The sequence below is a fragment of the Protopterus annectens genome, chromosome 3.part1 (assembly GCF_019279795.1).
Source record: "Protopterus annectens isolate FY-2018-M chromosome 3.part1, PAN1.0, whole genome shotgun sequence".
Classification (NCBI taxonomy): domain Eukaryota; kingdom Metazoa; phylum Chordata; order Ceratodontiformes; family Protopteridae; genus Protopterus; species Protopterus annectens.
The window spans coordinates 1,795,147,593-1,795,172,247 of record NC_056732.1 but is presented as its reverse complement, the minus strand read 5'-3'; the positions used below and the strand labels follow the sequence as shown (position 1 = coordinate 1,795,172,247).

Sequence of the window (24,655 nt, the reverse complement as noted above, 5' to 3'; positions counted from 1 at the left end):
TGTTCCTGCTTTTGTTAAAAATGTCATACTGTGGTACATGAAGAGATGGAATGACATGTGATTTTTACACTTTATGCAGACAAGCAGAGTAAATCTAGCAATAGATTAGGGTATCTGTCTTAGAGTTGTTCTCATTTTGGAGAAATATTCATATCCAGTGGAAGTGTTCACATCTCAGGGAAACTAACTCAGTGACTGACAATGTGAGCCACAGCTCATGTTTTCTCCCGGTGCTGAGAATAAAAGGAAACCTGTCCATTTAAGGTTTTCTATGAATAAAACACCCAAAGTGTTCATCTGTTTGGTAAATAAGAGAATGTGGTTCACCTCTATTATGCTTTATTCTGCAGAGCAAGAGAATAGATAGGGGATTCTTTCTTCATCATTTGGCAAGTAGGGGTCCTATAGCCTTTCCACATTTTCGTATGAGTTTGTGCCTTTTCACATGATTTGTGAAAGAAAGATCAAAATGTGTCCTATTTGCCACTAAGTCACCAAGAAGGATACCGTTTCTGGTTCCAATATCCCTGACAGTATAGGAACCTATCCCTTTACAATTCCCTGTTGGTTGGGGTGACAAATGAGCCCACTTCTAGCTGCTCTTTAAGATTCTCTACTCCTAGCAGTTCTGCTAACAGGATCAGAAGTGACCAAGGCAACAAAACACAGTCCACTCTCCATATTTATTCTGCTTAGTAGAAGATGTCCTCCATCTGTTAGAAGCCCTATTTTACAGCACTGTGGGACTGATTCTGCATGTGTTCTTCCTGTAGCAGGGAAGAATTGTGTAGCCTTTCCACCTCTCCCTCTCCCTCTCTCAGTTTGATTCCATACTGCCTCACAAGATTTAGAGAATAAATTAAAAAAATAGTCTTCCTTGCCCTTTGATGTCCAATACTTACATGTTTTCAGGCTGTTACATCCTGTCAAAAAAGAACTGTATCCCATTACAGTCCAAGAAAACTCCTATTGGTTGGGTGACCACTGGAGCCACCTGTATGCATGGCTGCTCCTTCATATTGTCTGCTCTTCCCAATTCTCACAACAGAAGTTTCATAGGTAATCACAGCTACTCAAAAGTCATTAATTTGCCCAATCCCAAATATATTCTACTAAGCTAAGGATGACATCCTCCAGCACCTTAATGATCCGGTGATCCTGCCTTATTTCAAGTTCATGTTTTGGCATCTCTGCTTATTATAACTTTATAAATGGCAGGTCTGTGACCCAGCACCAGCTGATGAAGGCTTTCCATAGATGTGTCCTGCATCTTTGCCCTGTATTAAATAACCCTTATTCTTCTTTGGACTTGAAGTTCATGAATGACAGACTTAGCCATTCTTGATTTGAACTGATTGTTTCAGTGTCTCAGAAGTTAGTATCTTGGATTCTTTCTGTTGCTCACAATTTCTGCCCATGGGATCTTTGATTTGTAGGCCATTACTCACTGGAACATTACTGGATAGTTTCCAAGGACTTAGTCTCCCTTAGGCCTAACCTATACTTTCTTCTGAAAGTGGTTTCAGAAGTGTCCTTCAACACAGTTCTCACCCTCCCCCCAGATTTTCCCAGTGGCAGAAATTCAAAAAGAGAGAGAGAGAGAGGGAGTCCTCTGACTTTTCACCTCTTTGTTTATCAAACATTAAACATCAAAAACAGTGAGCCAAAAAACATGAAAAGTATGGAGACAGTCCCCCCTTCATCCATCATGTTAGGGTTTCCCTCCTCCTACATCCCCCTAAATTGTATATACCAATACCACAGTTGCACCACAGTGGAGAGAAGGGCAAAAACCCTATGAAAACACCAGCTGGCTCACAGTACAACACATAGCTGTGAAATACACCATGATATTAACTTTTAGATCTGTTGCTACTCATCCAACAGTGCATTGATGATCTGCAGCTATGCCAAAGGATACATGAATTTAGGAAGACGTGCCAGCTGTTTGCCTCTTTATTCCAGGCAAAGAGGGCCTTGCTGTATCTAAGCAAATCCTATCCAAGTAGACTGCTAACTACATTCCAGTTTGCCTCCAAGTAGTTAATTACCTTTTGAAAATGTTGCTATCTAAGGCCATTCCACAAGGGTGTGATAGTTTCCATTGCCTGCTAAAGGAACATTTCATGGTGGATATTTTTACTACACCCACTTGATCTGATCACACTTTTGTCTGACATTATTTTTAACTTGTCTCCTTTGGTGCATCAGGACTTCACCTTCTGAACTGCTTGAATTTTTGGTCAGCTTCTGTATTTGTCATTCTATGTTTCATTTATGCTGTTTAGATTTCTTCCCAATCACTTACATACTGCAGAAGGCCTTTAAAATTAGACATAACAACTGTGTTCATTATATCAATTGATATTTGATAAGAACATCTGAAGTCAGTTCTTCTTGTTTGGTTGCCCTGTTGCTTCCCCACTATATCTTGAAGGCTCCTCCATCCATCAGCTACAGATAAATTTTCCTTTTAGGTTGGGAAGTATATAGGGTTATACTCTTGTATTTTTGTGCCTTCATCTTGCACTCAAATAGCAGTGAAAAAAACTCACTGTATCCAGGACAAAATTAACTGAAAGCTACATTTATTGAGTGCTTTTATCCATGCTTTAAGAACAGTGGACTTCATCAATATTAATTCATTCAATTACTCCACTATTTAAAACAGTATAAATCGTTTAACTAAATGTAATATCATATTTAAAGCTATATGTATAAAACACACATCAAATCATGTTTTTTACATTTCTAGTAATTTAAATTAGAGACAAAACTTATATGGTATGTTATTAATATCTCAAAATTGATTAAAAAGCAATTTCATAGCTTTGTCAAACATATCTTCAAAAGACTGAAAATTGACATTGTATCATTTAAACTTGGTGGCTGTCATGTGTTTAAGCATAGCTGCCATATTAATTCATGTTTATTAAACTTGTTTGTATAGATCTTCCTCTGTTACATCTTTGCAATTGTTCTAAAAACAGTAAATGTGAACTGTTTAAAATAAGTACATGATCTTGCATTCCTAAGTGCATGCATGTCTTTCTGTTTCATAATATCATAATTGAGCTCACCTTACTTGAATTGTATTATATTATTCCTTAGATCTCTACTAATAATCAATAGACTTTAGTTAGTATTACACTCTATGCTAATAAAGTGTACCTAGAGTATTATATGCTTTTAAGAATTAAGCTATTGACCTATTTCATACTAATGGCACTCATGTAATCATTGTTAGTCTAATTACCCTATACCTGTTAGTACTGTGTTTTGTGGAGCTTTTCTCCCCAGGTCTCCACTGAAAAAGGGGTTTCACTCAGTCGGACATACCCTGTCAACAAATGTCAAACTAAATAAATAAATAATTGTGTTCATAAAGCCTCATTTTCAGTGATCATGTGCTTTTACCTATGTAAAAAGTGGTGCAAGTTACACACTCAGCAATATATACTATTCTTTTTGAATTACACTTTGAATAAATTATGTAAGGGGTAGCTTGCAATTTTTACACAATTTGTCTGAAATATAAACACATTGGTTACAACAGTCAACTTATAAGTTCCATATGACTTTTGATTTCCTTATAAGTTTGTTCCAGCATATTTTATATTACTGTATCTTTTATAAACATAACTTGGCATTGTTCCTAAAGTTTTATTATTCCCTTTATCATGTGAAAAATATTCCGATATCAAGTAATTTTCACTATTTTTTACCTTTTTAGATCTTTTCAAAAAGATAAGAATCATAGAATTAGTATCTGTTGTTAGTTTCTATGTCTGTCAATCTTTCTTGCCTATTCTAAAGAACAATTACCTAAAATAAGTGCATAAATACTACTGCAGCTCTCCATTACTGTTGATGCAATTTCTGCTACAAGTACATGTGGGTAACCCCATTCCTTAAAAAAAGTTTTAGTTTCACTATTTCCTTAATAAAATTATGATCATCTAATGTCAGTTTTGACACTGATCATTTGTGCCTTAACTAAATCCCTTTTCTAATGCAGAGGATGACAACTAGAAAATGTAAATAATTATTTGAAAATGTTGGTTTTCTATGTACTTTAAATAAATATTTATACTTCCCAAAGTCCTTAGAAATGGTGACATCCAGAAAATGTATTGCTTCTCTCCCCACCATCCATTCATCTACCCTCGACCCCTTTTCCCATTTTTGCACATGAGGTTGGGGTGTCACTATCAGCAATGACAATCATCTCGAGCCAAGGTTTACAAAATCTCAAAAGATAGAAGTTCCAGTAATATATTAAAAATTATCAAAATCAGCTTGACTACCTATCCAACAAAGAAAATAGCATCCAGAAATCTGTAGTATGATGTTATGATTTTATTATAAATTGAGAAAAGCAATGAACAGTTCCTCCCAGGAAACTAATGCTAAATTAGTAAAAATGGGAGGAGCTGATGAACCCATAGCAAATCCAGTTTTATAGTAATATTCCCCATTAAAATAAAAAATAACTGTTTATTAATGGTACTTCCATAAATGTTCCAGTCATTATAAGATCACTAGACTTAATATCCTGGTCATGAAGTAAAACTTTATGGTACAATTCCAACTCTTTATCATGTGGAATGAAGGAAAAAAAAGTTCTGAATTCCAATTCTTATGAAATACATGTGTTGTATAAACTTGTCCACACTTTTTATTTTTTTGTAATAAAAATGCCATGAACCTTTAAGAATGGACTTATATTTTGTATAATATGCTTCAATTTTGTTTCATTAAAAATAGTCTGTTTTGAACCCGTTTGCAGTAACTAGTGGACTCATTGAGAGACTTTGAACATTTTTATGCAGTTTTGGTATCCCAAAAATAAATGAAACAACAGAATCAATAACGTAAAAAATCAAACAGTATTTTAGAAATTTGTTCAATAATAAATAAATCTTTAAACATATAAGCTATTTTCCTGTATGAAATATTAACTTAATTTTTAGAAACTAAGCTATAAAAATCTGAATAAGAAAGTATTTCAATCATTTTAGTGACATAGTCAATAAAATGTATGACTATGACCACTGCCTCATTATCTGGTTTCACAATAAGAGACTTACTATGTGAAGGCCCTCATAAAAGTTCTCTCTCTTTTAATGTTAGATTATATTTTGTTTCATCTTGTACTCAGTATGTGAAGGTACTGATGGAGAGCAGATGGAATGAATGAATGTACAGTCCTAGGTGTCATTTTAACTTGACACATGCTTGTAGGAGATAGTTAAGTATCAAAAATGCACCTAACTGGCTATTTCAATAGGAAATTACTTCACTTACCCACTGCTGAGAGCCTTCTTGCAGATCAGCTGCTATAGTATGTGCACATATCTATTATATTCTGTGATTATTTTCTTGGTGAAATATGCATATTTTATTTATTTTTTTATTTCCTGTCTTTCCCTCATTTCAGACATGCCATAAAGAAAAAAACATTGTTGCAGCCACACCAAATTTGGAGTCATCAGTCTCTTCCATTCCTTGCAAAAACAAGTACTCAAAATCTGTTGGTGTAACAATATATCTGTCTGGCCATAAGAGAGGACCAGATTCCTTGCAAACTCCAGCAGTCCCCAGTAAAATCAAAATAACTTTACATGGCCAACAACCAACTGATCGGGAAACACATATAACCATCTGGTAAGCAAATGTAAAGATCTTATTACGAAAGTTATTTATTGCTATGTTAATATGTTAATTGGGTAATCTAGCTAATCTAAAGGAACTCTTTTCTGGCCATGAGCCAAGATGTGAGCCAGAATTGTTTTACAAACCGAAAACAGTTGTTATCTTTTGAAGTGGCAGACATAAGGAAGTTTGAAAGGGAAGGTTGTTTATTGTTTCTTTTGAGACCATTTAGTCAAGTATGGAGTAACTGAAAAAATGCTCAATGTATGCACCAGGTTAGAGCTGAACAATAACTTCCACAGTACAATTGTCAAAAAATGAGGAACTTTAATGAGAAGAAGTTAAGCGATTTCATCCCTAACCAAGGGACTTCATCAGAACAATACAACAACCAAGCCATATCCTTAAAAACCTTTTGAAATTGATCTAGAACAAATCAAAACTCAAGCCCAATTGTCTTGTGAAAATATTTAAAGCGCAAGTCATCTAATTTGAGTACATTTTAGACTCTAAGTTGCCAAAGTGCAAATCTGTAAAAAGTGCTTATATAAACACAATTCTGCATAAACAGTAGGATATCAACAAGGAAGGAGCTTTTGAATTAAGTCGGGTTATCAGATCAGTATATTAGCCTTCAAATAGTCTCTGAATAACAAGGTATTGGTAGATGTGATTGATTTGTGATCTGATTTGACTGGGGAGGAAGTTACAACTCATGGAGAGCAAAGCTCCCCATACTGGTAACAATCAAGTCCAGGATTATATCTCTACTAGTTTAACTGGTCCAGAAATTTCTGAACATGCATATCTAAGAATGTACAATTCTCTCAGTTTATGGAGGGGTAGTTGAAGTCTCCTAGAAGAAAGTTGTTTCAGTTAATACATAAGGACTCCAGATTCACTGTGTAATTTTGAAATACTGAAATCCCGAATTTCAGTATTTCGAAATTACATAGCCAAAGACACCAGACACTGAAACCCTAAAACTACGAAATTCAAAATCCCAATGCTACACTACAGATATAGCACACACAAACACATACACACCACTTCCCCCAACTCAAATATAATATCCTACACTACAGATAAGCAGGGGGGCAATCCCCCCTGTGCCCCCCACACCCCCTACTTATATATACTAACTCCGAGATCGCACAGACACACACAAGCAATTCACTCCCACACATTATACACACCCTCGCACACGCACATCACAGTCAAAAACACACACTGACAGACACTAAAGCCCCTAACCAACAGACATACACATACATACATACCCAAACTCACATTTTACCCTTCACACACCATAACACCAGAAGTGCTAATTCAAAATCTCCATACTTCGAGAATTTCAATTTCGCGCTTCTGGTTTACCGGTATTTCAAGACTTCTGTATTTTAATTTCGAAATACTGAAATTCGGGATTTCAGTATTTCAAAATTAAAAAGGGAACCCAAAGACTCTGTACTAGTTAAGTTGGAGGTGGAGGAGATCAATGTTTTCATCTTAGATTAAGTGTTTTTGGACACATCACTGCATTTAGTGCCTTTGTCTAATGCAGTGGGTGTGATTGTATGACAGACATTACAATCCTGCACTGTTGGAGTCCTATCAATGCTTTTAAACCAGGTCTTTGTGATCATAGATATATTAACATTTTCTAGGGTAAGAAATGCTTGTAGGTAGTGGAGTTTTTGTTAAGGCTTCTAGCATTGATCAACAATATATTAATGTTATTTGGATTCAGTTTAGTTATGCTAAAAGCATTAGAAGACTGTCATCACCTAAAAAAGGAACTAGGGGTGGACAAGGATTAAATCTTAGGGGAAGTAGTGCCATCTCTGGAAAAGCAGTTGGGACTATCTACACTCTGTTCCTATATTTATATAAATTGCACCCCCTTTGAATGACACCTTAAGCTATGCCAGTTTTGCAAATCCTTGATCTTTTGTTCATAATGTGGCACCATTCTCGATGATGGTGGAATATTGCATAAGGCTAGGCTCATACTTGTGTCAGACACATATTCTGAGAGCTCCATCATGTCTCTCTTCATAGAGTTCAAGGAGGTACATTTCAAGGAAGTTACATCCACATGTACTATAAATGTGTCATATATGTATTTGTTGTGCAAGGACTTGACTGCTTGCTTGATGTGGTAAGTCTTGGTGCCTGATAGGCATCCGATTATGAACCTTTCTTTGCACAGCTTAGTGAGTTGTGTATTGGTGTGTCTCACTATGGAGGTTAATTTGACTGGGATATTAATTTGTGTGGAAGACTGCATTATGGGCTTTTTAAATGATTCAGTGTGACTCTTAGCCATATGTTTCATGGTGGGTGCTGCCCATGATGTCTGTTTGTGAGGTTGCTGAGGGCAGTTGTTTCTTAGCTTACATTTATAGAAGGCCTGTGTGGCTTATGTAGGTTACTTTAGTACTTTAGTACCGAAGGCTATAGATTCTATTCCCACACCAGGTAAAATGATTTCTGACACTGCAGTGCAACATAAGGGTGGTGCTGCACTCCTGACTATACTGTCCTTTGGATGAGGCATTAAACTGAGGCTCCATCTGCTTGAGTTGGTGGTAGCTCAGGTGGATGTAAAAAGATCCCATGGCGCCTATCGAAAAGAGTAGGGGTCTTTTATTTATATACAAAAATAACTCTTATTTACAAAATATTTACATATTTACAAATATTTATATATATATATTTGCATATATCTACAAATATATAAATGTACACATCTGTTTACACATATTCATAATTTCCTTTTCAATCTAAATTTTATCCCAGTTAGACCCTTACTCCTTTTCCATAACCACCAAATAATTTTACTTACTGTTGCTGCTAAAATCCATTTACCATTAAACATAATTTTATTTATTCTTTCATTCCATATAACCCATATATCAAAAATAGCTTTTTATCTATTTGTTTAACATTCTTTACAACTATTCTTATAATATCCATATTTGAGCATACCCATGTTTATTTTATCTTTAAAAAAAATTCTTTACATAGTTTTCCCCATAACGTTTTTACTCTTTTCCATTTTGTTGGGAGGATGGCCTAATGGTTAAGGTGTTTGCCTTACAAACATAAGGTGCAGGGTTTGAGTCTCACAGGGGATAATTGGCTAGGCTTAAAATGGCTCACAAGGGCAGTTAACCTAGTACTAATCTATGAACCTATGAAATCAGAGGATTGCATAACTGGTCACAGTAGCTTGTCCAAAAACACACATTCCATAATTTCTTCTTCTTGACAGTGTAAATATATTATATCACTTTTCATTTTATGTAACATTTGTCCTTTTATAGACAATTTATCTATTACCAACCCCCACAAAAATCTTGACATTCTTTCTGATTACACCATTTGCTTCTTATTTTTGTAGCTTTGAGTTTCTCATATGATAGATTTTGCCATGGTTTTACATAGTAACATTTTATCATTACATTCTTATACCATACTTTTTTATCCTTTTCTATATGACCAATTTGTATTTTCCACAAAAATATTTTTCTTGGTAATATTTTATTTCTTCATTTATATATTCTCCTTCTCTTTTATTTTTTTTACCATATCCCCAAATTTATCATATGTATATCTACACAGTCTTACTGCTAATCTTTCATATTCTTCATTTGGCTGTCATGGCTTACTGGTAGGTCATACAGACTAATGTTACCAAGGTCCTGGGTTCGAGACTGGCAGTGGGAATTTATTTTCTTCACCTCAAAAAATCTAGATCCGTCAGAGCCACAAGGGCGGGAGACTTAAACCTCGACATGGCTATTAATAGGACGTGCTGGAGGGATAGATTCATCACCCAAAGACTCCCTATGCTGTGGAATAAAATCCCGGTATATGTGAGGCAGAGCACCTCGCTGGCCTTGTTCAAGAGAAATCTTGACCAATGGATGGGAGATCGCAGATATACCCCAGGGATTACCTCAGTGTCACTGCTCAACAGAGGCACAGCAAAATAATGGGTATAGTTCCCCATACTAAAGGGGTGGCGTAAGCCACAAAACTATGGGCTAGGCTTGTAAATGCCCTCGGGCAGATAGCCTAGTATGAACCTATGAACCTATGAACCTATTTATCCTGTACAAATTTAATGAGCAGCATATACCACTGGGTTAATTAACCCTAAACCTTTTTCTTCTTTATTTCCATACAAAACTTCTCTTTTTACTGTGTTTAATCTAGAACCCCATATAAATGAAAAACTTATCTACAGTAATTCATTTTCAAATACTGTTTGCAGCACTTGCTAAGTATGCTGTTTTTCCCATCACTATTGAATTTATCAAATACATTTTTTCTGAATGACAGTTTATCTTTATTCCCAAATCTTATACCTTACACAGAAATTTCATTCATTGTAAAATATATACTCTCTTTTGTTATTACATCACCTAAACCTTTACCTTTCTGTTATTTAAAACCATCCCTATCATTTCTAGACACTTATTTGTGCAAATTATTAATTTTTTTATCCAGATTTTGTATTTTTCAATTATTTTAATATCATCTACATATATTAACAGAACTGGAATTCTTAACCCTTCAGGTGTTATATACCCCGCCTCCTTCATTTTGCAATTTATTTCACATACTATCACATTCATAACTAATGCCAAGAGTATACAGCTCATTGGACATCCCTGTCTCACATCAATCTTCATATGTACCGCTTGGCTTAAACAGCCATTTATGAGTAGTTTTCCTTTATTATTGTGTGGTAACATGCATAATCTCCTAACTTTCTCACTTATATTGTATTCTTGTTTTATTGCTGTTAAGATTTCATGTCCAATTGTGTCAAATCCCTTATTAAGGTCTCCTAACATGATTTTGCTTCTTTTTTTCTGTTCATAATATCATCCTCAGTTTCTCTATCTTTAATAATTCTTGACAACCCTTCCCCTTTGCACTTTATATGCTATCTTCCATGATGTTTTTTTCATTTTAGGTTCAAATGTCTTTTGTATTATTTTCATAGAGGTCTTATTATTATTCAGTACTATCATTCTCCAGTTTTTGTCTCCACTCTTCCTTAGGAATTTAAGTATTCCACAATATAATTATTTATACATAAAATCTTCATTTAACCATTCTTTCAAAATCTTTAAAATATATATATTTTTGCCAGTCCCTTATATTTTTTTATATATCTCAACCACTATTCAATCTGGTCATAGAGCCAAATCTATATTTACTTGCCCTAATACATTATCTACCTCATTTAAAGAAAATTCCTTTTCCAGCTCTTTATTCTCTTTTTCTGTTAACTTTTTTACTTTCCATGTTTTTTCACTACTTTCTTCTTTTAAAATATTTCTTGTACGTATTGCACTACACTACTCGTAGTCTTTTCCTGGGTTCTATTTCTCCTTTTACATTTTTTTATTTCTCCCATTACACTACCATCTTCCTTTACTAATCTGTTTAAGTAACTCTATACTTTTCTTTTTCCTTTTAAAAATTTATTTGCTTATAATAATTCTTGTATTTTTTGCTTTCATATAATTCTTCTTCTTTATCAAAATACTTTCTGTCATTATGTTCTAAGTCTTCCAATGCATCATTATATGTTCTTTTATATTTTTCTTTCTTTACCTTTCTCACATCATATTGTCACTGTAAAAAACATTTTTTTATATTTTTCCTTAAATATCATCCACCATTCAGACCATTTTTTATAAAATGCTCTCATAGTATTATGATCTTTCCATAACTGTATTACTAATCACTTTCCTTCTTCGTTCCATGCTTTCTCCTTTCTCCTTTTTATTGTTTTGCCGATTTTTATATAGTCATTGTTTTCCTTTATATCTGGCCATATTGCAAGATGATCAGAAAATCCTGTGTCTACTACCCTCTTTTTCCTATAACTTAAATGTTTTGATACTATAAAATAATCTATTTCAGTTCTAGTCATACAAAATTTCCTACTATTATAATATTCATATTTATCACTTCATAGTCTAAAATCTGAAGAAATAAGCTTTCCCTTTCTTTACAATTAGTATACGCATAAAATGTTATAATTCTATACACTTGTTCTTTCCATTTTAAATCTACAGTGGCTAATAAAGTTATATCTAACATCTCTCATTTCCCAAATTTCAGATTATCTTTCCTACCCATAGTTTATCTGTTTGTAATCTTTCTTCATTTGTTAAAAATCTTGTGTCATCTAATGTAAGTACATTTACAACACATGTATTACATCACTCAAAAATTCATATTCTTACTGTATTTTTAATACAGTTCACATTTATGGAAAGCACTCTAAAATGTTTATTTTCCCTTTTCCTGAGATTCATGATGTCATAAATTCATAGCTAATTACTAGGTTAACTTTCTTAATAGGCCATTCTAAGCCTAACTAATTTCCTTCCTAAAAGTGAGAATCAAGGACAATATCTTGTGTCAAAAACCTTAACCATTCTACTAAGCCCCAGTCTTTAACTGTGCATGTTCTTTTTTATCCATTTCCTTTCTTTTTTCTTTTGTGCTTAACCCTTTAGATTTTCCTTTTCTGTCTTTTTAGAGTTCTTTTTATCTTTTACTGCCTCCCAGTTTATGTCTTATTCAGCACTTATTTCAGAACCTTCTTCTTCTTCTTCTTTCGGCTTTTCCCGGTTAGGGGCCACCACAGCAAATCACCATCTGCTCATGATTGGCAGTGGAGTTTTACAGTGTTGAGTTGCCATCCCGGCGCCCAACCTTCCACAGAAGGCACACACATGCACGCACTCACGCCTAGGGCCAATTTAGTGTGTTCAAGCCACCTACAGCATGTCTTTGGGATGTGGGAGGAAACCGGAGCATCCGGAGGAAACACACGCGACCACAGGGAGGACATGCAGACTCCACACAGAAGGCACCCCAGCCGAGGATTGAACCAGAGAACCTCTTGCTGTGAGGCAGCCAGGCTAACCACTGCACCACCGTGGCTGCCCTCAGAATCTTCTTCTATGTCCTCTTTATTATTCTTTTTCTCATCTAATTTTTCTTCTATTTCTAGTGTTTCTAAACTTACTTCTCTCATTCTTTTTCTCTTTCATTTTGTTTCCTTGGTCTTATTTTAATTTTTGCAATCCATCCATACCTGTCCAATTGTGTTACATTTATAACATTTCAATTCACATTTTTTGCATCATGTCTCACTTCCCCACAAATAAAACATTTTCTTATGTCACAGTTACATATATCATGTTCTTGTTTTCCACACACACACACACACACACACACACACACACACACACACACACACACACAAACAAACATGTTTTGAGTTGTCTCCATTATTTTAGAGCACCCCTATTCCCCTCCACATTTGTCACACTTTCTATATGCATAATGTTTGATCTTTCTATTTTTAAAACAATATTACAGTCCCAGCCACCAGTCCATAAACCCCTTTTGTCATAAACGTTTGCAGTGTCCAATATTACTTTGCATAAAGCTTTCAAATTTCCTTTCAAAGTCCTCTGTTTCTACCTCTGTTTGAAATAAATCTTATTTTTTTGTTTCCTGGTTAAATGCTTTTATCACATAAAGATTCCATGGATTATAGTTTTTCTTTCATCATATTCTCCAAGAAAATTTTCCATTGAAAAATAGTCTCAAATATAATGTCATAAAATGTCTCTTTGCTAATGAGAATAAATGCTCTTACCTCATGTGCTTTTATACCCAAAGATACTATTAAATTGTCCCTCACTTCATACCTGTCCATGCCTTTGTCTTCTTTACTTTGAATCATTACCATGTACTTCCATTTTTCATTTTCTTCTGCCTTCTTTTCTGCTACTCCAGTTTTTGCTTTATTTTAGTTTCTCTGCATATGTTTTATTTTCTGTCTCACTGTTATTCTTCAGGATTGTCTCTGCATTCACTGTTTGTATTTTCTCCATAATGTACTCACAGGAAACATCTCATTCATTTTCTCGCTCACTCTGCACTATCATTTCTTTCAGTAAATCATCCCGCATCCCTCCTGACTGGAGGGTTTAATTATACATAAGTTATTTACTCACTCATCTACTTCAAACAGGTTTCTTTGAAACATTTCCTCAGAATCCTGCACACATTCTCTAGTCTTGATATTTGCTTTCTCCTTTATTTCTTTCACCATGCTATCATTTCTTTCTCTCTCCATCTCGCGCCTTGTTTCTCTGGACCGCCTTTGTGCCTGGAATGTGAAAAGGAACTGCTCCCCAAAATGGGTCCACTTATATCAGTGAAGAGTAGGCGTTCTTTATTAATTATAATAACTTTACATTATATACATTATTTACGACTGATTGCAAATTTATGTTATAAAATACTATACACCATATATTTCAATTATTACCCCCACCTTTTTTTCCACAACAAAAAACTGATCTTCAAGATTTCAGACAATACCCATTTCCCATTGTATTTTATTTCATTCAGTCTTTCATTCTAAATAGCCCTTAATATAAACTAACTTTCTATCAATTTCCTTCACATTCTTTTTCCTTTTGTTAGCATAACATCCATATTCTGTCATTTATTTATTGTATCTTACATGTGTTTACCAGGAATGTCTGACTGAGCCAGTGGCCCTTTTTCAGCAGAGGCCTGGGGAGAAAAGCTCCATAGGACAAATATACAAAACATGCAAATAATGTTAAACAATATTAAAAAATATATACATTAACTAATATTAAGAAACATTGTAATACGTATAACTGTTATATTGTATATAACAATTTATACAATATTTAGTGTTCAATTCAGAATGTATAATGCATAGAATAGAGGTCATTTATATGAGATGACATAATAAAACATGAATATGAATTAGTAGATTGGAATAATGTTGTTACGAAAGAGAGTAAAATATATGAGTGACAGAGAAAGAAGAGATGGATAGACAGTGGGCCATGATGAAAAGTATAGGGAATGAGACTGACTAGAGTTAGAGAGTCAGAGTAAGAAAGAGTTAGAGGTAGTGAGTCATTTTTCATCCTGGTTTGGAACAGGAGCAAAGCCAGTTGTTGGTTAGGTGTTCCTTTAGTAATTGTTTGAAATTGGAAGTGTTAGATATATTGAGTATTGTTTGTGATAAGGAATTCCACAATTGAGAAGTTTGGTATAAGAACAGGGAATCACCATTGCTATTATTGGATTTAGTTACTGTCTGCAGGTTTTTGTTGAATTACCTTAGTCATCAGGGGCAGGAATAGGACTGAAATAGGTGTATGAGAGAAGGGCAGCTTTTTTGGATGGCGTACTATGGTATGACTGAAATTCACTTGATTAAAGGTTAGCAGATTGGGAAGTTTAAGCCACCTTAGTTGGTGCAGAGCAGTGCAATGATGGGATTTATAAGGAAGGGTAGAGGCAAATGTTGCTATTTTATTGTAACAGGACTCAAATTTATTTAAATTAGTTTTTCTTAGGTTTGTAAGAGTGGCAAAGCATAAAGTAGAGTGGAAAGAAGGTGAGTTCTGGATATGGCCTTTCTTGTGGTGTCAGTTAGGTAGGGCTTGATTCTATAGAGGGAGCCTAGCTTGATGTAAACCCTTTTGATTGACATAGCAAGGTGTTTGTCAAATATAAGGTTGTTCTCTATGGTGACCTCTAGGAGCTTGGTTTGTTCCACTGGTTCTATTAAAGTATCATATTCATATTTATATGAAGTATAACAGCAGAGCAGTGGTGCAGCAGTAGTGTTGTTACCTCACAGCAAGAGGTCTCCGGTTCAATTCTTGGCTGGGGCGCCTTCTGTGCAGAGCGTACATGTCCTCCCTGCATTCATGATGGTTTCCTCCAGGTAGTCCAGTTGCATCCCACATTATAAAGCCATGCATCTGGAGTGTTTCTCCCTGTGCCTGTACTGAAAATTGGCTTTGTTCCAAGTTGGACTTTCCTGGTAAACAAATATTAAATAAATAAATAAAAAAAAAATACTGTTTTGAAATCATCCAATACGTTAATTTTACACAATTTCTTCCACATTTTTTTTATTTTACATATTTCAAAAAACATGCTCTGTCATCTCAGTTTCCCCACAATAGCTACATATCCTCTCTTGAATCCTTTTATATGATATATTTGCCTTAACAGGCAATTTGCCTATTGTTAATCTCCACATAAAATCTTTACATTCATACATTTTTGCTCCATATAAACCTTGTTTTAATTGCAATTCTTTTTTCATTTTTCTAAATATTTCCAGGGATAAATATAATAATAAAATAAGTAACAAAGGGCCACAGCTCCAAAGGCAAACCAAAAATTTAATCTGTGAGCGCTTTTGTTCACTCAAATTAAATGAACTTCTTCAGACAAATTCAAACAGTAAAACCCCTCCTTATATAACCTAACATAATATTTTATGTACTTATAGGTTTGTATGGATGCACCTTTTTGATTGTTTTTTGTAAATTAATAATTCTTCACTTTGTGCTTAAAAATTCTTTTAAAGTATATGTAAATATCTTTATAAATATGTATATGCCCTTTAACAATCAGTTTTAAACTTGTGATGTAATGCATTTTATTGGTCATGTGATTTCTTGGTTATATAAGGAGGGGTTTTACTGTTTGAATTTGTCTGAAGAAGTTCATTTGATTTGAGTGAACTGAAGCGCTCACAGATTAAGTTTTGGTATGCCTTTGGAGCTGTGGCCCTTTGTTACTTATTTTATTAGTGCTTTATTTTTTCGCTGGTCATTTCATTTGTTAGGGCTTGGCTAATGAAGGTCAACTTAATACCCCTAATTTGTTCTCAGAAACACAAAATGAGAACAATGTTGCTGCATCTATCACAAACCTTACAAGGATTGTACAAACTTTATCACAGAAAGTGGTTGACTTGAATGGCAGGCTGTTGGCTAATGATACTAATGGAAGAAGGAATGTGCAAACAATACCCAATGTGAGTTTATCAAATGTGGGTTTATCTTCTGTTACCAAACTCCCTAGGCTGCTCATGAGACAAACATCCACTACTGAATCACCTTATAGAGCTAACCATGACCAACAGCCAAATGAAAGACTGAGTTATAACCTGCATGGAGGTGAACTGCCACGGAGGCTTAATGGATTTCCAGAGCTAAGGGAATGGTTGGAGCAAGATTTTTCCCTTGGGCTACAACAGGATAATTTTAATGCTACAGTGGAACAACCGGTCAGTGGCACTGATATCAGGACTGTATTGAAGCAGTTTGATGCAAGTTTGCTTAAATATAGAAAGACTCCATTGAAAATAGTGTACCTAGAAGAATGTCTGAAATGTGAGCAGGTACCAAAAGGGTTAAGGTATTATTCCTATCCAATGGAGGTTATACCAAACTCCCAATTTCACTTAGAACTGGTTTCATTTTTTAACCAACAGGGGCTTAGCTTATTGAAAATGATGATATCTAATTATAAAAAAGAAAATGCTGAGCTGTTTAATGAACTGTTAATGCTGGAGGATAGCATTAAAACCAACACTGACTTTGATAGATACAAATTTGAATACAATAGAACTTTTGAGTCTATTGATGTCTTGATTTTAAAATATAAAGCTACAAAAACCAAGAAACTACAGAGAGACCTTGATGACTACACTAATGGGCTGGCTTTCCCACACTCAAGAATGCCCATCAAGAGTAGCAAAGCCCCTGTAAACCAACCACAATGCTTTGTTAATATTAATATGCATGAAGAGGCTAAAGCAGATCCACCCACTTGTGACATCACTGGTGATGTCACTGAACCATGGGAACAGGAAGGGACAAGCCAGCCAAGAAGAAGTGAGCGTTTGCAAGGGAGAAACATCAATGGAGTTTCAGGGGAATGAAATTTTCGTGTTTCTACATACAACGGTCAAATGCAACGAGGAGGCACCAAAGAGAAGGTGAAATTGCAGAAAAACAACCACTACAACAAACAGAGATAGTAGCAAACTAGGAAGTACAGCTTGAAGAAAATGAAAATGAGCATGGAACTGTTATTTCTGGTGAAGAAAACAACCACAGTGAAGCAGCTGTTACTTTTTGTGAGGAATACAACCACAGTGAATTAGCTGGACATCCTGTTATTCAAACTAACCAGCAAGGTGACTTCAATATATTTAACTTTACTACTGTGACTATAGAACCTAATTTAATTGAACTTTTACCAAGGGGATTGACATTTATATCAATGCAGAAAGCAAATATAGGCACTGTACTGATGGATTTTAAGCTCTACATACGTAAATTAAATTTACAGCTTTTATTTCATGGTTGTGAAATGAATAATGTGAATGAAAACAGGGTTCCTAGTATCTTTAACCCACCCTTGGATCCTACACTAGCACTTTTTGAAAAAAATATGTGAAATTGATTTTAGAAATAAATTAAAGGGCTCTTATGCTCATTGGGGATTGCAAAAGAATATGACTAATGAAAATGTACTGGAACTAAATGCTTTGAGGCTTGCCATCATCAGAGTCATGAAGCCAGACAGGGGGGGGGGGCTAGTATTTATGACTAAGGATGATTATAACTGTAGAATGGAGGAAATGCTGAAACAGGACAGTTATGAAATGGTGTCTTTAAATGAACTTAATGTAGCATACAGGAAAATAAGAGGTTACATTAATGATTTTTTTATTTGTGGTCAAATAGACTTGGATATGTTTAAGTATTTAACAACATCAACACCTATCACACCTGTTATCTTTGGAACTCCAAAGATTCATAAAAATCTGGCTAACCCTCCTCTACGCCCCATAATTGATGGGAGAAATTCGGCCACATATGCTTGTGCTAAGGTGGTTGATGGTATCTTGAAAAATATGTAACAGTGGAACACCAAATTTGTAAGACCTCCTGGTCATTTTTAAGGGACATGAATGATCAGGAATGTAGTGAAGAGCTCAACTTATTAACTGTGGATGTAAAAGACCTTTACACAGTCATCCCCCACAATTTAGGAATTGAATGGGTGGTATATGTGTTAGTAGAAAGAGGTGCCCCAGCAAATAAACTAGATTTGTTGAAGAACTATTATACATCATTTTGCAGAACAATTTTTTCATGTTTAATGGTACATACTACCTACAGAAAAGGGGAGTAGCTATGGGGTCCCCATGTGGAGGTAGTTTCACCAACTTAGTTATGGCCTTCTGGGAGCACCATTTTGTGTTTACCAGAAGTAACATCAAAGATAAAATCATGTATTATATGCGATTTTTGGATGATATATTTAAGATCATAAATGGAGATGAAACTACGGCTAAGGAAATAGTGGATGAGATGAATGCTAGCACATCCTTTCTGGAATTCTCATCCAATTTTGACAGCATAAAGATTGCTTACTTGGATGTGGAATTAACTAAGGACATTTTAGGGGGATGCTACTTATCTAAAATTCATAGAAAGGAAACCTACTCAGTCTCATTTTTACATTACACAAGCTGCCATTCACAATACCAGAAAAAATCTATAGTCAAAGGTCAGCTGGTTAGGGCAGCACAGGTGATCACCTTGGATAGAAAATTCATGCAAGAATGCAATAATTTAAAACAAATGTTTGAAAGAAGGGGCTACCCAGAAGTGATACTGCAGGGACTCATAAAAGGAGTCCAAATAAAAAGAAGGGAGGGGCACTTCTCACCCATTTTGGGACCACCAGCCTTATTAGCTCATATGCTTAGCCCTGCCACCACTGAGGGTAATAGTGCTGGCATAAATATGCCAATGCACAGTAATAACAATAGGGATAAGAACAGATATATATTGTCATCTTAATTACTACATATACACCTTATGGTGAGTCCATAAGGGGAACCCTGTTAAAAAAACTGGTGTATCCTTATGGGAGACACGGATCTTAGATCTAAATTGGGTGCCCTACCAAGAGTTGTGTATAGAAAAGGAGCTAACTTAAAAAATATATTAGAGAAAGAGCATACATTGTACAACTGGAACCCAGGAATGGTTAAATGTAAAGCCTGTGCCTATTGCAGGTTCATAGACATAGGTAGGGACTATACAATTGCTAACAGGCATTTTTCACTCACTGCTAGATATGACCGTAACTCTAAAAGTGTGGTATATTTGGCAAGATGTCAGCTCTGTCTGGCATTTTATATTGGAAAAAACAATCGTAGGTTCAAAGAAAGAATCTATGAACACATTTATAGTATAAATAGAAACAGAGAAAATAATGCTTTGGTCAACCACATTAGGGACAACCCTGAGCATCACTTTAAATTTAAGATGATTGACCAGGTGATGGAGGGTCCTAGAGGTGGGCATACAACCCTTTTACTTGAAAGACAAGAGTTATGGTGGCAACTTACCTTAAATGCTCATAGTTACCCATGCCTTAATGAGCAGTGTTCTGTTACGTGTTTATTCAAGCTTAAACATTTATTATGCTGAATGAATTTATGAAATTCAGTATAGAATGTTCTTATAAGATAATATATTTCATGTACTTATAGGTTTGTATGGATGCACCTTTTTGATTGTTTTTTATATATTAATAATTCTTCACTTTGTGCATAAAAAGTATTTTAAAATATATGTAAATATCTTTATAAATATGTATATGCCTTTTAACAATCAGTTTTAAACTTGTGATGTAATTCATTTTATGGGTCATGTGATTTCTTGGTTATATAAGGAGGGGTTTTACTGTTTGAATTTGTCTGAAGAAGTTCATTTGATTTGAGTGAATATAAGCGCTCACAGATTAAAGTTTTGGTTTGCCTTTGGAGCTGTGGCCCTTTGTTACTTATTTTATTAGTGCTTTATAAATATAATAATGTTCATTCATTATAATTACATACCACTTTTTTGTTTTTTCTACATATTTCATTTTCAATTTCCTTAATAATATCTTGTTATAATATTCTTTAATATCTTCATTTACATACTTCTTCCATTTCCCCAAAGTTTTTAGGTTCATAGGTTCATACTAGGCTATCTGCCCAAGGGCATTTATAAGCCTAGCCCATAGTTATTTGGCTTTCGCCACCCCTTTAGTTTGAATAAAACTATGCCTATTATTTTGCTGTGCCTCTGTCAAGCAGTGACACTGAAGTAATCCCTGGGGTATATCTGCGATCCCCCATCCATTGGTCAAGATTCCTCTTGAACAAGGCCAGCGAGGTGCTCTGCCTCACATGTACCGGGATTTTGTTCCACAGCATAGGGAGTCTCTGGGTGATGAATCTGTCCCTCCAGCATGTTCTATTAATAACCGTGTCAGGTTTAAGTCTCCGCCCTTGTGGTTCTGAGGGATCTAGATTTTTGAGGTGAAGCATATTCATCAAATCAGGGTTTGACATGGCCTTATATGTCAGGCACAGGTCACCTCTGAGCAAGTGGTATGAGACTGAATAGAGCTGGAGTTCTTTCAGTCGGGCAGCATAAGACATATTTTTGAGACCCTTTATCCTTTTGGTGAGGAACTTTTGGGGCCTTTCCAGCTGCTGCAGGTGTCTGGTCAGATACATTCCGAATGGGGCATTGTACTCAATCATAGGTCTAATGAGTGATGAGTACAGGGGCGATGACCTCCCTTGATCTAGATGTGAATCCCTTCATGATCAGGTGGGCAATGTAGAAGGTTTTCCTAACTACTTTAGCAACATGAGTGTCAAGCGAAGGCTACTGTCAACCTGGGTCCCCAGATCCCTGATGATTTCTTCTGTGCTCAGTGGATTGCCACCTATATGGTAGCTAGGGTAACCTTGTTTTTCCCGAAGGGTATGACTATGCATTTCTTGACATTTAACTTTAGGCCATGGCTCTGGCACCAGTTATCCGTTTCTGTGAGGCCCTTCTGGAGGATATCTGTGTGAGAGGTGTTTTCGGCTATGTCGCCCAGTTCTCAGTCATCTGCAAACTTTGTCAGCCATAACCCTCCTGTGTTTGCTTGTACTTCAGAAAGTAGATGCCGAACAAGAGTGGACCCAGGACTGAGCCTGTGGGACACCACTTGTGACAGGCTTTGAGTCTGACATGGCTCCAGCAACTCTGACCCTGTGGGTTCTGTCACTTAGCCAGTTTGCAACCCATCTTGTGATGTATGGGTTTACATTCAAGCTGATGAGTTTTTGATAATACCTGAGTGGGGTATTGTGTCAAGGCCTTTGCCAGGTCAAGGTAGGCTGTATGGACTGCCTTTCCCTCATCAATGGCCTTGGTGACTGTCTCGAAAAAGTCAACCAAGTTTAAAAGGCATGATCTGCCTTTGACAAAGCCAAACTGGGTTGGATCCAAAGTCTGCAAGTTCCCTATGTCTTTATTTATGAGTTCCATTATGATCCTCTCCATGGCTTTGCAGATAAGGCTTGTCAAGCTAATGGGACGGTAATTTCCAGGGTCGGTGAAGGCACCGCCCTTGTGAAGTGGGACCACAGTCGCCGTCGCCACTCCTTGAGTGCGTATCCTGAGGTGAGGCTAAGATTAAACAGCTGTCCTAACTGCGGGTTTAATTCCTCATTGAGTTCATGGAGCACACAGCCGGGACACCATCCGGTCCCATGGATGCTGTGTTTTTGCTTTGGAGAGAGCAGTTCTCACCTGGGCGTTGGAGATGTTTGGGGGCTACAATCCTCTGGTATAGATATCTCTCCTTTTGGGGGAGAAGTTTGCACTGAACCTGTCAGCCAGTATGTTGGCAATGTGTGTAGGTTCAGTAATCTTCACATCATTTTGAACTAATTCTGAGCATATCTGGGAGTTTCCTCCTAGGTTTCTAACATAGCTAAAGAAGGCCTTATGATTGTCTTTTGAATCCTTGGCGATTTTTCTCTCAAAATTTGCCTTGGATGATTTTATGAGAGCTCTTAGTTTTTTACTTATAATGGTCAAAGGTGTCTTACCTTTCAAGGATTTTGCTCTATCTTGTAGTAGCTTCCTCCTTTTGTTGTAGAGCTTGTTTATGGCTGGGGTCCACCAGACTGGACGCTTGCCTTTGGTACAAAGAGTCTTAGTTTTGTTTGGGATTGCCTGATCCATGCAGTCCTGTAGGTGCTGGTAGAAGGCATTTGTAAGTGATTCAGCGGTTTGAGTAATGTTTACCACTGGTTCAGGGGCCTTAAAGGAGACCACACTAGTTTTAGAAGTGTGAAGTCGGCTTTTGAGAAGTTTTCACTGTGGTCTTTTTGTTTCAGGTGGGGCGGGATGAGGACCTTCAGCGAGATTAGTTTATGATCTGATCTCACCAGTGAGGGGTATACTTCTGGTGTTGAACATTGTGATCCCATGTTCATGATGATGAGATCAAGTATGTTTTCTCCTCTTGTGGGGATGGTGACTAGTTGTTCCATGGCATTTGAGTTTATGAACTCCAGGAACCTTTGGGCTAGAGTGTTTGGGCTTGAGTAGTGTTCCCAGTCTATATTAGGGTAGTTGAAGTCACCTAGTATGATGGTGTTTGGAGATACATTTATCCCTCCATTGTTTTCAGGAAGGCCATGTGAGGTTCCTGAGTTTGAGAGGGTGGCCTGTAACATGCTACAAATTGCAGAGCAGTCTTGCCTATGGTTAATTGCACCTGGATGGTCTCCGATGCATCGTGCGTTGCCACCAACCTTGAGGTGTGGGTGTCCTTTATGAATATGGACACCCTCCTTTCTTGGTGTTGTCCGGATTTTGGGGCGGGCATGATATGAGGTGAAACCTGCTAGTGCTGGGGTGCTCTCAGGAGCCTTGAACCAGGTTTCTGTCACAGCACAGACATCGATGTTCTCCATACTGAGAAGGGCCTCGAGTGCGTGCATCTTGAGATTGAGACTTCTGGCATTGAGCAGCATTACCCTTAGTTTTTACTTTTTGTGTTCTAGGGTGGTAGGTTTAGAATTTGAGCCTTGCCTAAAAAGGCACTATGGGGTGGCAAGAGCCTTTGCCAATATCCGGAAGCCTAGGGGTGACAGGTGCAAGCCATCCCTTGGAAGCAGCGTGGCTTGTCCAGCATGTCATCCCAGGCAGACAGACATTGGATCCCCTTTGAATGACACCAGAATTTAAGCCAGTTATTAAAGCTGATCATCTTATCACTGTATTGTGGCATCATTCTAGGTGAAGGTAGGATACTGCTCAAGGTCCGGGTCATACCTGCCTGGGCTACATAATCAGAGAGCTCCTCAATGTCTCTTTTCATGTAGTCCAAGGAGGTACGTCTCAGGTCGTTGACACCAGCGTGGACAATGACTGAGTCGTACTTGTACCTGCTGTTGAGAGACCTGAGTGCTTGTGTTATGTGGCGGATTCTAGTGCCCGACAGGCAGCTTACTGTGACCTTCTCCTTACTCAGTCTGGTGAGCGGGAGGTCAGTGTGTCTGACTATGGAGTCACCTATGACAAGTATGTTTGGTGTTGTATTTGGCCTTAAGGGCAGTGACTGCTTTGCACACTGATTTTGTTGTTTATGTGTTGTTTGTGTGGTGTATTGAGTTTGCAGTTGCTTGGGTGTCTGCTTTGGAGGCCTCTGCTGTTTAGGTAAATTTTACTCAGAGCCTCCGAGTATGTCTTAGTGTGTTTATGTGTTTGATTCAGTGGTGTGGTTGAGTTATGTGAGACTGGTATTGTGGTGTGTGTAGTTGCCTTCTCCTCCTGCCTGGTCTTGCCAGTCCTGAGTTGAGAGAGCTCAGCCTCCAGTCTGGCTAAATAGCTGCATCTCTCACAAGTGTTAGTGTTACATGGGAGGAGGAGATGGTTGTCCGTGTACATGAGGCAATTGTAACATTGTCTCAGAATTCCCAGATTCACCAAATGGGCAGGAGAGGCCGCCAGCATCTGACCCTTCGACATGCTAGAAAGAATTATGAGTTGGTATGAGACAGAAAAGTAGTGGGCTTAGCAGGAAGTGGGCACTCCTGGGGGTTTTGCTAGTGAGAGATTTGTATAGTATAGGAGTGCTTGACCTGCAAAAGAATGCTTATAAGACAAGGGATATGCTTATAAGACAAGTGCTGAGCTTTTGAGAAGAAAAGCTATTTGGAACAAGT

General features: G+C 36.7%; 1 protein-coding gene across 1 annotated transcript in view; it reads left to right on the top strand.

The window, feature by feature from the left end:
• The window catches only part of LOC122798680, a 765,029-nt gene that overhangs the window by 637,082 nt on the left and 103,292 nt on the right, over positions 1-24,655 (top strand). The window contains exon 5 of the mRNA XM_044067772.1: positions 5,441-5,667. Coding sequence (XP_043923707.1) covers positions 5,441-5,667 — 227 coding nt within the window. The remainder of the gene's footprint in view (positions 1-5,440; positions 5,668-24,655) is intronic.